Source organism: Megascapheus bottae, unplaced genomic scaffold, assembly GCF_031878675.1.
Source record: "Megascapheus bottae isolate mThoBot1 unplaced genomic scaffold, mThoBot2.hap1 H_2, whole genome shotgun sequence".
NCBI lineage: Eukaryota > Metazoa > Chordata > Mammalia > Rodentia > Geomyidae > Megascapheus > Megascapheus bottae.
Genome location: NW_028327859.1, coordinates 651,834 through 668,188, shown reverse-complemented (window position 1 = coordinate 668,188; position 16,355 = coordinate 651,834). Strand labels below are relative to the sequence as shown.

The 16,355-nt window shown below is 36.0% G+C and overlaps 1 protein-coding gene across 1 annotated transcript in view; it reads right to left on the bottom strand.

Annotated features, from left to right (window-relative positions):
• LOC150038949 (G patch domain-containing protein 2) overlaps window positions 1-16,355 on the bottom strand; it is a 131,315-nt gene that overhangs the window by 38,898 nt on the left and 76,062 nt on the right. Inside the window, exon 6 of the mRNA XM_090328175.1 lies at window positions 157-221. Coding sequence (XP_090184301.1) covers window positions 157-221 — 65 coding nt within the window. The remainder of the gene's footprint in view (window positions 1-156; window positions 222-16,355) is intronic.

Here is a 16,355-nt window from a genome sequence, read left to right as displayed (position 1 = left end):
GCACTAGTACCATTAGTGTATTCCATTGATTTTTTTAAAAGATAGGTAAAGACTAAACCATCTTTATTAGCAATAGCTGCCACTCTTTCTAAAGAAACAGATAAAATAACAGATAAAATAACTGAACAAAATTGTACAAATACCATGAGCACTCACTCATGATGAGAATCTGGGGAAAAGTGAACCATCCTCTTGTTACTGACTGGACCAGGACTGGGAACCTGTGGAGACATATATATACACACACACATATATATATATATTTTTTTTTAAGTCAAAGATTGATTTGCAGAAAGACAGATGATAGGGATGCAATTGATGGAACCAACACCATTCACATTCATCCTCCAATCCAAGACAAAAACAGCATAGACCAAAAGAATCATCTAATTCATGGTAAAAATGTCCTGATGCCAGGACTTAAAGGCTGTTTGAAAAGTATCTTTACAATAGTGTAAACATTATTCTTAAGAAACAGATAAGTGATTCATTTGCAAATATTGTCCTGCACCTGTATTTAATTTGATGCTGAAAAGGGCTTGATAGAGCAGTGGATACTCCTATGGGCCACTGTATTTGTAGTTAATTCCTAAAAATAAGTAATGTATCTTATAATGAAAAACTTCAAATGCACACAATAATTTTGGTCAATAAAGCATTGTTATATTATAGTTTTTCCAGAGTCACAAGCTATATATTTACACTGAATGAAAAATAAGTGTACTTATGGGTATAACATACAATATAATTTTTAAACAAAATTAGAAATCCAACACAAAAATTCAAATAATTCCTTGATATAAGCTACACTCATTTTTAAAGAGAACAGAAAGTTTCAAAGTGAACTAAAAAAAGCACCAAGCACAAATGAATCTACCATCACAAATGGAAGGCATGAAGCTACAGTAAAACTTTAAGATAAGCTCTTTCATAACAGCCACAGCTACTTAGGAAATACCATTTAAATAGAAGAGAATAAAAATGAAGGATAAGGCAGTAATATATTTCTAAAAGTAACATTTTTAAGAATCTTATTTCTTCTTGTATTTCATGGGTAACATAGATGCCAGCATACACTCAGGTATTCCAAGAAATGTAAATATTGCAAATGCACGGACAATGACATTGATAACGGTTGGCTGGAACAGCCTAGGTAAATGTGGCTTAACTCTAGACCACATCCAGCATTCGCCTCAGAATGTGGTTTTCATGCTACTCCAGTGGGCATCCCAGGAATGCAGTAATCCATTTTCTACAGTGGGGCTATGAGAAAAGTCGACTGTGCCTATGTCATGCTTTGTTAGAGGTTCATGATCACATTATCTCATGGTGGACCTGACACTTTTATTCAGTTTACAGTATGTTCTATGTACAGGCAACTTATTTCCTTTGCCAGGGCTGCTGACAACCTTTTCCACACTATATTAATCTTGTTTACTGACTTTATCTTGCTACAAATATCAGAAAACTGAACTTTTTATCTCAGAGAAAAAATAAACGTGTTGACAGAAGCAGAAGCTATTTTCAGGACTAAAATTGCTTGTTTACCTGAAGCTATACTTATGGAAAAATGTTTTGAGTCTTGCTCTGGCTTAAAGTACATAATCTGAAATTTAATAAACAAAGGAATTTCACATACACTCATGTGATAAATTGTCTGATGAGAACAACAGAACTGAATAAAACAGAATTTAGAACTAATTTATATCGTAATACAAATGTAAGCTTTCAATCTAGTCAGAAATAATCACACTATGAATTTCTCAGAAATTACATGAGTATAAAACACTGTAAGTTCAATTCAATTTTCAGCAAATAATGCACAAAAGATTTACAGTATCAAATGTAGACATTTAAATTATTTTACATATTTATCGAGTAATGGGATTAAAAAAATAGAAGCAAATATCTTTTTTAGTTAGTTCAAGTCAATTTATGTTTTACATTTAAAGAATACTCGTATTGTAGACTTCTCAAAAAAATAAAATATAGCATTGTTGATATACAGTTATGATGGTGTTTACTGGTCACTGGTCAGTCTCAGGAGAAGAATAATATTACCATTGAAACATAGTCCTACTTTAATGACTAGACATGCTTATCAAAGTTCTAAGAATAATATAGTCAGTAGAGAATTCAGCCGTGAAAATCAAATGGTAGACTGAAGCTAGAGTAGATTTTAAACTTTAAAACACTTTTTTTTTGTTGTTTCTTTTTCCTTTGAGGCAAGATCTTACAATATCACCCTGGTGGGTTCTATATGATTTCTTGAACTCATAATCCCCTTATATACTGCTGAAATTACAGGTGTGTTCCAACACGTTTAACCTTCTGAGCAGACAACTTCGAAGTACATTAGGTTTGAAGAACTACATTTAAAGAATTGATAGTAGTTGTTTTATGATCAAGTATGGGAAAAAAGAGAGAGAGGGGGAGAGAAAATGAAGGATTAGGTATTGAAGCTCAGTGGCAGATCATAAGCAAATTATGGTTCAAATACCAGGTCAAAGTACTAATTTCTAGTAAATAATTAAGAATAGTAAGGGTTTTATTCCTCCAAACCACCCTTCTAGTAATTCCAGAAAAAGATAGGAATAAATCACAAACTTTTAAAAAGTCACATCACCTTCAGTAGCTAGCAAAGTATCTATAGTGGTTTATATATATATATTTCATTAAATGACAGAAGGAACAGGCATTTTGGGTCTTCCTGAGAATTAGTATTTTCTCAACCCAATTCTTGTTATCATTAAAACTCCAGGGATAATTATTTATATAATTAGCCAATATCAAGTGATGGTAATCTTAGATACCATGTTACATGCGCTTAATTTTTATCATTCATTTGCTACACATTATTTACTATACTAACAATAATTACAATCCTAAAGCAGGAAAGAATACTTCTTTCATTACTTATGCATACTATACAATTTTTATTTTTTGGCCAATAGTAGGAATTGAACTTGAGGCCTGTGTGCCCTGAACTCTTTTGCTCCAAGATGGTGCTTAGGACCAGAGCATGGCCTACTGGTAGAGTGCTTGAGTGCTTTCCTAGCATGCATCAAGCCCTGAGTTCGATTCCTAAGTATCATATACACAGAAAAAGCTCCAAGTGGCACTCTGGCTCAAGTGGCAGAGAGCTAGCTTTGAGCAAAAAGTGTCCAAGGACAGTGCCCAGGCCCTGAGTTCAAGTCCCAGAACTGACCAAAAAAAAAGTGACTATAACTGTAACCCCTCTATACATTACAATAAAAATTTAAAATAAAAATAAAAAAATAAAAAAATGGCACTCTACCACTTTGAGCCACAACATCACTTCCTACTATACAAATTTTTAAAAAGTGAACAAAACTTCAAAGCCAGGTAAAATAATGGTTTCTAGATCATATAACCCTTTGTCATTCTGATGCTTAGCATTTGCTTTGGTTTACAGTCAACTGATCAACCTCTGAAATACTGGAATATGGTAGTGGGAGATGAAATGGAGCAGGCATGTAAATACTACAATTTAATTATAAATTTGCTTAAGTACCAATATGTGGGAAATTCAGATCTATGATTCCTGATACCTTTCTCTCATTTACTAGTCACAGTGAAAGCCATGTTTTACTTTTTTCCCACCCATCTGTAAGACCAGTTTCATGACTTTCCTTAACAGATAAACAGAATGTTTTTTTTTCAGAATGGTTGGTTTTATATCCATCTCATTTTTATGCTCTTACTAAACCTATTTCCATTTCCACAAATGAGGAAAATTTATATCTGCTCTGCCACAGTTATATTCTAATTTGTCAACTCTGGTTTATTTGCCTCCCAAATGCTATTCTGCTTAGGTAGCCATGCCACCAAATCCCTTTTTGTGGCAGGCTGCCATTCAAAGATGATTTTTCAATTGTGTGAGAACAGGTCAGTCAAATCAGTGCCGCTTCCAGCTGGAGGGAGGCACTGTCTTAGTCCCTCAGCTAGCTTGTCAAGTCCTACGTGTTTCCTGTTTCTCTTAGGACAATTATTAATTTGACTTCTTTGAAGAAAGAAACATGCCTTTAATGTTCAGCAGGCTCTGCATGAGGGCCTCCAGTATGTTCCAGAAATGTGTCTGTCAAATACATGTGACAGATATTAAAGAAAACAAGTGAACAAAAACAGTTTAAAAAATATGACTTTAACCCCTGAGGGTAGGAAGTAACAGGAGGATAAAGAAGTAGGAACAAATGGATTTTGATGGTTAGTCTGAAAGTTTGCTATCACTTAAAAAAATTATTCTAATTTTTTTCAGAATTTTTAAGATTTATCTTTATCTAATACACAAGAACAAAGGGAAATTCTCCAAAGTCATTTCAAATGAGGTCACCTATGTTTTGATGTAACAACCTGGTTGAAGAATGAATAAAATATTTCACTGTGTCATCTATTCTAATAAAATCACAGAATGGCTACAATTCACAAAAGGCAAGGCACAATCTATTTTGGGAAAACTGATTCAAGAAAACAACATTAAAATTACTGCAAAAGTCACACGGGAAAAAGTTATTTAAAAAAGGTACTTGGGAATTACTTCCAACCTAAATACAAAAATAAAGCAATTCAAGTAGCAAAAATTGTACAGCATTGGTAAGATTAGAGGAAAACAAAGTAGCTATCTAATTTAGGAAGAAAATAAAAAATCACTCTGAGAAGGGAATTGTATTCAATCTATCTGTACCAATCCCTTTTCCTAAGTTGCCCTTTTCCTAAGTTGCCTTTTTACTAAGTTTCTAAACTGCTGTTTTCACACAAAGCCTTCCTGGTGCCCATTACCCATGGTACCAAGCTGATAGTAAAATGAACCCAAGTATGTGTTCAAGGATTCCTGGGGTCACTTCTTCACCTCCTGCTTAAGTGACCTCCTTATGAATACACTGTTTCAAGATCAGCATTATGGCTTATCTGACACAATTCAACAAGTACTACTAGGAATTTACATATATATAAAGGTATGCTTAAATTCACTACTGTTTCTTTTCAGTTGGGTGATTTCAGTTGTATTACTATTTGATAAAGCTTTGAGTTATAGGACCCTTCTATTCCAAATTTTTTCCTGTTTCTTAAGAGTAAGATTAATATTAGTAAATAATTCTCAAGAATTTATCTTGTATCTTCACTCTCTGGGGCTTCAAGCCAAGTAAAAGAATAGATTTACAGGGGCCCGGAGTTTGGCCTAGAGGTAGAGTGCTTGCCTAGCATGCACGAAGACCAGGGTTCAATTCCTTGGTACCACATACATAGAAAAAAAGCCAGAAATGGTGCTGAGGCTCAATTGGTAGAGCTCTATCCTTGAGAAAAATGCAGGGACAGTGCTCAGGCCCTGAGCTCAAGCCCAGGATTGGCAAAAATAAACAAATAAATAAATAAAATTAAAAAAGGAATAGATTTACAGGAGGTCCAGAATTGTGTAAAAAACTTTTTTTTTTTAAAAAATAGTAAGTGCATACAAAATACATGACATGTAATGGATGTGAGGTTACCAAAACCTTACCCAACAGGAATTTTGTCTTTAGGCCAAACCCACATATAAGGAATATTCAAGAATAAAGATGTATATTTTAGATATGATCCCTTGTCTGATGTATAGCTAGTGAAGATCTTTTTTTCATTCAGGGGGCTTTGTATTTATTTTGCTAGCTATATCGTTTGCCATGCACATCTCCAGTTTGATATAATGCCATTAAAATAGTAAAACAAAGGAGGATATTTTTAGGAGAGGATCTCAAGGGCTCAATCACTATGTGCATATGATCATATAAAATGATGCTTACTGAAATGAGCTCCAAGAATTGGAGGGTTCCTTTTTTATTTGGTTAATTCTGTCTGTTGCTGTTTTTGATTGCTATACCCTTTGGTATATAAGTTTATCTGATTTACAGAGAAGAAGAGGAAATGATGGGACAAAGGGTGAACCAATTCAACAATGAAGCCCACTAGACATAATGTTAGAAATGAACTATGTAACTTGGAGGGAGGGAAGTCTGGGAAAGAATGAAGGAGGGAGGCAACATTGTTCAAAATGAAATGTATTCATTTTCCTGACTTATATAACTGTACTCCCTCTGTATATGACCTTTGCAATATTTTTTTTAAAGAATAAAAATGATCCACTTCTCAGGGACAACTGGAATACCTGTGATTAGGAACTTGCACTAAGTCAGTAGCTTTATATAATATAACTTGGCTTTCCAATTAGGAAAATGTCTTGAAATTTAAGATCTTACATAACCTAACAAGGATATAAAAATATAAGCCAGTTCCTCCTTAACAAACAAATCTTAAAAGAATACTGACATTCACAACTAACATTGCTCTTTTCAACAGAGCTGACATTGCCTTGAGAAACTAGGTAGCATAAAGTATCCTGTTCTGCATGCAATATAAATTATAACACAAAGATAGAACACAGTGAGGGAATGTGCTAATTTTTATCTGTTAGTCAAAGTCAAGGATTCCATGCTGTTGGGATATCCTTTTAGGAAGAAAATAACCATAACTAACCAACAGAAAAGGGATAATAATGACATGACATGTCACAAATTCACAAGGAGTAGAAACATTCTTGTTGGCATTAAGAACAATAGTTCTATACAGTTCTGCCTTGCTTATCGGATGTTTTTCACAAATAAGCTGCCTAGAGAGAATAGACATCACATCAGAGAGAAGAGCTAATATCAGAGATGTAGGAGAGCAAGTTGCCATGTTCACCACTTAGGGTATATTTTTCCCAGGGAAACAACATACAAATCAGGGAGATAATATACAAGTACAAAGTTTTTTGTACTTAGGGATTTTCCATAGAAAATGGTAACCATGGGCCGGGAGTTTGGCCTAGTGGTTAAAGTGCTTGCCTAGTATGCATGAAGACCTGGGTTCGATTCCTCGGTACCCCACATACATAGAAAAAAAAAAGCCAATATTGGTGCTGAGGCTCAAGTGGTAGAGCTCTAGCCTTGAGAAAGTCCAAGGACAGTGCTCAGGCCCTGAGCTCAAGCCCAGGACTGGCAAAAAAAAAAAAAAAAGGTAACCATGATATAATGTACTTGCTTGGGAAATCTTTAGCCTAGAATGATACATCCAGGGATACTTTGGAGCTGGCCTGTAACTTCTGGTAACAAGGGGAAGCACAGAAACTGTAGGACAAAGGGTGAACATACTCAACAATGAAACCTACTAGACACAATGTTGAAAATGAACTACATAACTTTGGGGGAGGCTTTGCAGCTCTGGAAGGGGCTCTCAGATACCACCATGTGTCACTTAAAATAACAAATGGTCCAGGACTGAGACTAATCACTAGGGAAACGCAGTGCATCTAAACATGGTATGTAAATACTTCAGGATGAGAGTCTGAGAAACTTGGAGGACATGAAGAGTGTGTGTGTGTGTGTATATATATATATATATATATATATATATATATATATAGAGAGAGAGAGAGAGAGAGAGAGAGAGAGAGAGAGAGAGAGAGAGGGGGGGGGGGGAATATCTGGTATCTTTTTCTCTCTTACATCTTTCAGAAGCAGGTATCAATCTAAATGTGAGATTACACCTTTAAACCAGGAAGGTTTTTTAAAGAATCAAAAAGTCAGAGGAAATAAACCACAGAGAAGCCCAGGGCTTTCCTTTCAATTGAGGATTAGTCTCCCCAGCAGGAATCAAGACACTGGCAGAGGGTAGATGCTAACCTTACAGCTGTCAGCAATATAGTGAGAGGTGGATAGAGACATACACTTCATGTACTTTGGAAGGAATCTTAGTACACTTTCAAGAAACAAATATACTTCTCTGAGAACTGCTAAAATAAAATTTGTCTTAAGTTGATGAAAGTTTTGAAATATACATATATACATTTATGTATTTGACACTGGCAAATGATATCTTAAAATTAAACTAACTGTAAAATTTAAACACAGTATGTAGTTCTGTTCTAAGTTAAAGTACAGTCAGGCTGCATATTGTGGTATACAACAGTAATTCAGGCACTTAGGGGGTAAGTTAAGGCCATTTCGAGTTTGAGGCCAGCCAGGGTTACCTAATGAGTTTGAGGCCAGTGCTCACTAAATAATGACACTTATAAACTAAAACAATAGCAAAGACAACCTAGTCAGTATTAATAATTAAAAATTTATCATTTTAGTCTATTAGAATGTTAATATTTCTAGTTAGTAAGTATATTAATTCTAATTATTAGTATGCACTATTAATGAGTGACAAATTGCTTTCATAGAAAAGATTAATCTGCAAACTTAAAAAGCAAATATAAAAATATTATTTCAATCTATTTCACAATAGTATTTTTTGAGTAAGAACTAAAAATCAGCTTACAATGCTATCCAATAGAGATAGTGAAAGATAGTTTTACTTAGCTGTCCAGAGTTAGTAGTAAGCTGTGAGTGTCCTCTACCGGCTGACCAGTGCTTCCTAAATCCCTCACTAATGCAGTTGGCAACACTGCCATGGGATTCAGAAAGGTACATCAGTAGCCTGATGTAACATCTAAGTTGAATAAAGACTTGCTTTCTGCTAATGTCAGAGTCATCAACAAAATGCATGTGTGTTTTAAAAAGCTCTGCAAGTTTACTTCAGTGCTATATGCTTTACACTGCAAGTGTAAAGGGAAACTAAAAAAAAAGAAAATGAAAAAAATATTTGAAAGAATCTATAAATTTTAGAAAGACATAATTATTTTATGTAAACATTTATATATAAATGTTATATATGTAATGTTTAATATAAAGAAAAAAATTAAAATTCTGTATTATTTTATCTACCTTAGGTCAAAATTAATTTTATATTTGAAAGTGTTTGACAGCTATGATTAGGACATATCAACTTCAGTATCTGTAATGAAGATGTAAAGATTCTGCAATTTTTGTTGAGCAGCCTTAATACATATTACATAAATATATAATATAAATATACAAATTAGATATACTAAATATGTAATATATTTATGCATTCAACTATGCAAAGATATTATGTATAATTATGTACAAAACATGTAATTATGACTATATAAATTATATACATATGTATATATTTAGAGCTTTAATCATACGCTGTAGCTTCTTATTAATAAAAGCCCCCCAGGCATAGGGAATTACTAGTTTTTATACATCTATTAAATATACAATTATATATTTGGCTTGGTTTATCCATAACCCAATCTACCTATTTTAAGATGTATCCAATAAAAATTACTATCCAACATGACTAGTGAATCAAAAGGTGCTATTGCATTTTTAAAACTGGTTCTCACAAGGGAAATGGGGACCAAGACATGTGAAAGGGTATCAATGTATGGGAATTAATGTACCATTTATCTGGCAAATATCATGTAACCCTTCTATTAATTACAATAAAAAATATATAAAAAAACTGGTTCTCACACATAACTATTTCATCCCTCTTTTCAGAATTCTGTCCTATTCTCAGGCCTGCTCAAAACTGTTCTCAGTTATTTGCTTCTAGCTTAGTTGGCACCACTGGGAGGTGCCACATAGATCTGCAGTATGCTCTTCTTATTAACTAGAAATACAAAGCACGTAGTTCACAAAAGTTTTGTTACCTTTCTATACATTCAAAATACTGTAAATATAACATTTAATTATTTTAAGAAAATTCAATGCGTGAAAACTGTAAGTTTTAAGGTCTCTTGCATTGCCTATAGTTTTACTGAGGTTCCACAATAACAGTCAGAAAGCCATGAAATTGTTTTCACCCTGGAGCTAAGCCCTGCAATCTATTATAGAAACTATTAGAAGTAAGAAACAAAAGCAGTACTCAATAGGTTTTGGTTCCTAAGGAGAACTGTAATACCCAAGCAACCTAATTATCTTATTTTTCTTCTTTTATGTATATTTTTGGTAGAAGAGGAGGACACAAAGCAACATGACACCACTATGAGATCTTGTAAGCACATATGCATATATAATAAATCATTGGGACCACTTTCTGGACTATAAGTCTACTTGTACATTAAACATTTAAGAATCTAAATAAACTAAGAAAATGTTTATGTGCTGGTTATAAATTGATACTCAGAATCACATGATCAACTATCAGTACTTAAAGTTATTTTCTTTCCATATTGTTTAACAATGTATCACATTGCTGTGAATTATATATTTCCTTTTTTGGGGAATGCATGTTATCTCTATTGTTTTCCAAAGTTTTGTAAGCTAATTTTTTACAGCATTTATCTGACACAGATGTTATATACAATCTAGGTTTATAGTGAAAGAAAAAATATAGATGTTTAAAACATTGTTTCGAAAAATCTAAAAAACATACTTTCAGTAATTTATAAGGAAGATGCTGCCAGTCTCCATAATTTTAAACTGTCTTATAGTTAATAAATAAAACAAAGTTATACAAAAAGCCTTATAACTGAACCAAATATGACACAAAATTTCATAGTCAAACTCAATTTTGTATAATACAATCTAAAACAAGATAATATTATTATATTTTTGTTGTTGTTGGTCATGGGGGCTTGAACACTGGGCCTGGGTGGTGTCCCTGAGCGCTTCAGCTCAAGGCTACCATACTACAGTTGAGTCATAGTCCCACTTCCCATTTTCTAATGGGTAAGTGGAGATAAGAATCTGGCAGTCTCTAGTGCCTGGGTTTGAACAGTGATCCTCTGATCTCAGCCTCCTGAGTAGCTAGGATTACAAAACTAAGCCACTGTGTCTGGCTAAAATAAAATTATTCTGTAGGTATTTTTAAAATTCCTTTAACTGAGCCAGGCATGGTGGCTCACACCTGTAATCCTAGCTACTCAGGAGGCTGAGATCTGAGGATCAAGGTTCAAAGCCAGCCTGGGCACAAAAGAACCTGAGACTCATATCTCCAATTAATCCCTGGAAAAAGGGAGGCTTGGCTCAAGGGCAGAGTAGCAGCCTTGAGTTGAAGAGCTCAGGGACAATGCCCAGGCCCAGGGGCAGGGTGGTAGCCTTGAGTTGAAGAGCTCAGGGACAGTGCCCAGGCTGGCGGAGTTCAATCCCATGGCCCACAAAAAAAAAAAAAAAAAAAGGAAGGAAGGGCCAGGAGTGTAGCCTAGTGGTAGAATGCTTGCCTAGCATGCATGAAGACACATTCAATTCCTCAGTATCACATACATAGAAAAAAGCTGCAAGTGGTGCTGTGGCTCAAGTGGTAGAGCTTTAGCCTGGAGAAAAGTCCAAGGACAGTGCTGAGGCTCTGAGTTCAAGCCCCACAACTGGCAGGCAAAAAAAAAAATATGACAGAATTAATTTTAGGGATCATGTATTAATCACAGAGGCAAGTATGAATTTACTACATTACATACTCAATGAATAACAAAAATCCCCAGTACTCATTTGTAACTTTGAACATGCTTTAGCCAACATCTATTTCAAGCAGATAACTGTTTCATTTTTTTGCTGATATTTTGCTAAAATACTTAACAGAATTAGCTTCAAATTGATAACAAGTAAATATCTCTCATAATTCTAGCGGCCTAATATAATCAATCTGGCAGCTGGAGATGATCAGGTCAAATTTTAGCCAATAAGAAACATTAGTTTAGTCAGTGGGTCAAAGGAAATTTACAAAGGAAATTCTTGGCACGGTAACACTGACAAAAGTGTCCTCCCTCCCTTCCGCCCTCCCTCCCCCACTCTTCCTCTTCCTTCTTCCGTCTCTCTCAAAAGGGAGAATGATGGTATATTGGTTGTACTGACAGCAGAGTTTGAATATAGGGCTTGGTGCCTGATAGACTGGTGCTTTACAACTTAAGCCACAGTCCCAGATGCGCAGTCATTTTTTTGACTGGTGACCATGCCACCTTAGTATGCTAGTATTTTTATAGAGTATGAAGCTATTTTGGTAGTAAAAACCAATTTATTTGTCTACTAGGATGCCACGTGCTATGGAAGACAGAATAGTAGTCTAAACCCCATTATCTAATAGGACGTAAACAAAATACATAAATGTAGTATATAAAAATAAAACATAGTAATTTTAAACAGTAGTTTTTGTCACAGCTACAAAAGGACCCATAGGAAAGGTCATTAAAATCCAAATCAGCAAGTTTTTCTAGGAATAGGTAAGACATCAAAACCTAATGATATAGAGCTCCCGTATGACCCAGCAATTCCACTACTTGGCATTTACCCAATCATCCAGAAACAAAGATATACTAAATCCACCAGCACAACAATGTTCATTGCAGCACTATTTACCATAGCAAAGATATGGAACCAACCCAGATGTCCCTCAGTTGATGAATGGATCAACAAGATGTGGTATTTGTACACAATGGAATTCTATGCTGCTGTCAGAAAGAACAACATCGTCCCATCGCCCCATTTGTTAGGAAATGGAAAGACTTAGAAAAGATCATATTAAGTGAAGTAAGCCAGACTCAAAGGAACTTAGGCTCAATGGTTTCCCTCATTTGTCATAACCAGTAGAAACAGTGGGCTCTCCTAGCAGAGATTTGCAATAGAGCAAAACCTTGATACAAAAGGCCATATAGTAGGACGCTAAATGAAAGGATCTCTAGGATATAGAAACATAAGCCATATAATGAATGATTGTTGTTCTTAAGGTACTATGTTATCTCTCATCTCTTTTGCTGTCCCCTCGTTATCTCATATTGTTACAGTATCTGACTTTGTTACCTGATATATCGGATATATTTGTATTTGGTTATTTGAAATTGGATAGGAAACGGGGGAAAACAAGATGGGGTTGGGGTGGGGGGGGAGGGAAATGGGGACCAAGACATGTGAAAGGGTATCAATGTATGTGAATTAATGCACCTTCTATCTGGCAAATATCATGTAACCCCTCTATTAATTACAATAAAAAATATATGAAAAAAAAGAGTTAACCATACAAAAAACCTAATGATATACACACAGTGGAATTTTACTCTTATATTAGAAAGAATTATATTGCACCATGTGTAAGGAAATTGTAAGACCTCAGAAAAAATATGTTTAGTGAAGTAGGTCAGGTCGTTAAGACAGGGAGACCTCCCGTGAGGAACATTTCCTATGTGGCAACTTATACGGGAGTGCTTGCTTTCGTCCAAACAGAGTTAAACAACAGGTGGAAAAAAGCGCAGAGACACTTGGAGAGATATATGAGCGAGAATCGAGTAAACAGGGAGAGGAAGAATTAAGTGGTAGTGATTTAGAAAGCCTTGCTCGGGGGAGGAATTGCAAGATAGGGGGCCGCGGCCCATACTTCAGCTGTCTGTGCCTCAGAGGGAGGAGCCAATGGTGAGCTTCCTCAGATCTCTCCCCAAGTTAGCTAAAAGAGTAAAAGCTAGAAATGAGGAATGAGTGGGGTTTTCCAGTGTTTGAGGATCAAAATCAGGCAAGATTTCATCAACCAATAGATTTTAAAACCGTTTAACAGCTAAAGGAATCCGTTATGGCTTATGGACCCCAGGAGCGTTTCACTATTAGTATGTTAGACTCATTGGCAAATTTAAATTTGGTTCCCGATGATTGGAAAAAATTATGTAAGGAAGTGCTGAGTGTAGGACAATATTTAATGCTAAAGGACGTTCTGCAGGAGATAGACATTTTAATCCTTCTAGAAGTCATAAACCTTTAGTATTGTGGATAGTTTTTCTGGAAAAACTGGAAAAGACCAGACCCTGTTCTCATGTGGGGGGCGAGGAAGTGTTTGTGTTTTTCCACAGGTCGCTGACAGTCCTATTTGGGCGCCGGAGAGACTGATACGTCAGTGGAGGCTCCTCGGAAGCATGTCGGTCAAGACGAAGGCTCTACTTAGCATGAGTATGGTTCCGGAATGAATCCACAGGCCAACGATACACGACCCTATCAACGTCGCTGAGGACCACGCTGCTGGGAACCTGAACAATCTTGGCTGCCCCCCTGGACTGGATGTCAAGGATCCTCAAGAGCTAATTTTGTGGCTCAGTCATCTTTTATCAAAAGCCAACTGAGGACTGGAATTGCTATGCTTAATCAACGAGTTGATTTGTTGCAAGAACAACTGAATATTCTGGAGCATGTGAAGAGCACCTCTTGTGTAGCTGCTTATTCCGGATTTTACTTGAGGGGAATACCATATAACAATTTCAGTCAAGCGGCTAATCTGTCTAAAAACCTTGGACGTAACATGGAATGCTCAGGTTGATAACTTGACAGCTTCTCTACGTACACAAATAATCAGACACATGTTGATGATATTCCAACGTTGGGTGATTGGACATGTTTATTTGAGACTGTTTTGGGATTTGGTCAAACTTGGGCAGGATTGATTGGCTTGGATTTGTTTTTTATGTGTTATAATTGTAGTATGTCCATACTGCTTGTGTAAAATAATGCAAAGTCAACATAGACAGTGAATGCTAATATGATAGGTGTTTGCTGCCATGGAAACAGGTGGCTCCCCTCAGGTCTGGCTTGCTTAAATGGATGGCTGGTAGTCAGAGACGGGTAAGTCCCAGTTGTTAGCCTATTAACCTAAGACAGGTGCCAAGTATAAAGTACTTGGTGATCCCATGACGGGTAAGAAGACTAACAAGCTTGGAGACACCTAAGACAGGCACAGTCGATCTGATATGATGGTAGCCATACATATCCTAGGATCTTCTCCTTTTTTTCCTTTCCTTCTTTTCTAAAGTAAAAAAGGGGGAGATGTTGGAGACCATTGCTTTCAGCCTCCTGAGGAAGTAAGATTATAAGATGGCACCTGGCAGCTCGCCAATGAGTCAGTACTTGCTGACCAGGAAGTTTCTTTGCATTTGTTGATTTGTTTCTTCCCTGCTTGTGGATAGAGTGGATCGCTAGATTTCTTCCAGGTTTTTTTTGCTGCTTTCCAGATGACCTTTACTGTGATTGGCTGCTTAGTTATAAATAGTGTGGAGTTTCCGGGGAACAGGGGAGAAGGGAGAAAAGAGGGAGAGAGAAGAGAGAAGGAGAAAGGAGAGAGGCAGAGAAGAAAGAGAGAAATAAAAGACCTCTGCTTGCAGCTATTTGAGTCTGTGATCATTCCCAGTTCGCCTCCAAAATGACAAGTTGTTGTGGTGGGCGGCAACACTGAATGTCATTACTACTCCTTTCAGGAAGCTCCTCAAAAACATATTGGTTAAGTTTGGTAAAATCAATGAATAGCCACTTTTTACAAGCAAGCATATTGGAAAAACACACATTATTTTACAAAACATATTGAATGTTAAAAGAACGGTTCTTTTATGAACTAAGCAAAAAACCTTGCACTTCCAAGTCCGTATTAGGGAACTCAGTAATTTTGATGAAGGTATGAGTAGTGACTACACAAGCTGATAATTCTAATGCTTTCCAATTAGTGTAAAGGTCATGAGCTTAAATAAAAGTTAAATATCTTATCTATCATAATGGCCTCTAAATTGAATGTTTTACAGCAGATTTGCTTTTCTTGGCCAATTATAAGGTCCTGAAAGAAATGAACTACAGAAAAAAGGAAATATGCCTCCTGTGCCCAGATTCTTCTTTTGCGGCACTAGAGTTTGAACTCAGGGAGTGTGTGCTAGGGAGCCCCTTTTTACTTTAACTTTTAAATAGGGTCTTTCATTGAAACTGTGGACTCTCCTGGCCAGCTTTGTACTGCCCTACTCAGGTTTTCTTGGCTGGGATGGATCCTGTGAGCCTTCTGTCATTCTGGCCTTGAATAATGATCATCCAAATTTTCTACCTCCCAACTACTTATGATTATAACATTACAATTAACTGCTGCCTAACTATAAAAACAAAAGGCATAATTCTACATCATCTACATTCCAAAGACTTAGGCTGAGTCATCAAAACATCTAGCTAACATCATTCAATACACAAATCAAATTCTATACTACAAATTAAAAATCCTATTAAATAGGTAACACATTACTCTAGAAGATGGACAACCATCCATTGTCTTACTTTTAATCAGAGTATGGAAGGCCTAGTTAACTTCATATTTGGAGCCTAGTTACATTTCACATGCAAAATGAACCTTTCATTTTTATTTATTTTTTTGAGACACGGTTCTGTTATATTGCCTGGGTGGGTTTTACTTAAACTCTTGGACTCAAGTGATCCATTAACCTTAGTCCATCTCTATTTCCAGAGTGCTGGGATCACATGCATTCATGCATCACCAGGACCTATACACAACTTCCATTTGTTATACTACGTATAGTCCTTTTTTGTTTTTTTTTGTTTTTGTCAGTCTTGGGACCTAAACTAAGGGCCTGGGCACTGTCCTTGGACACATTTTGCTCAAGGCCACTTGAGCCACAGCGTCACTTCCGGCTTTTCCTGTGTATGTGGTACTGAGGAATTGAAGCCAGGGCTTTG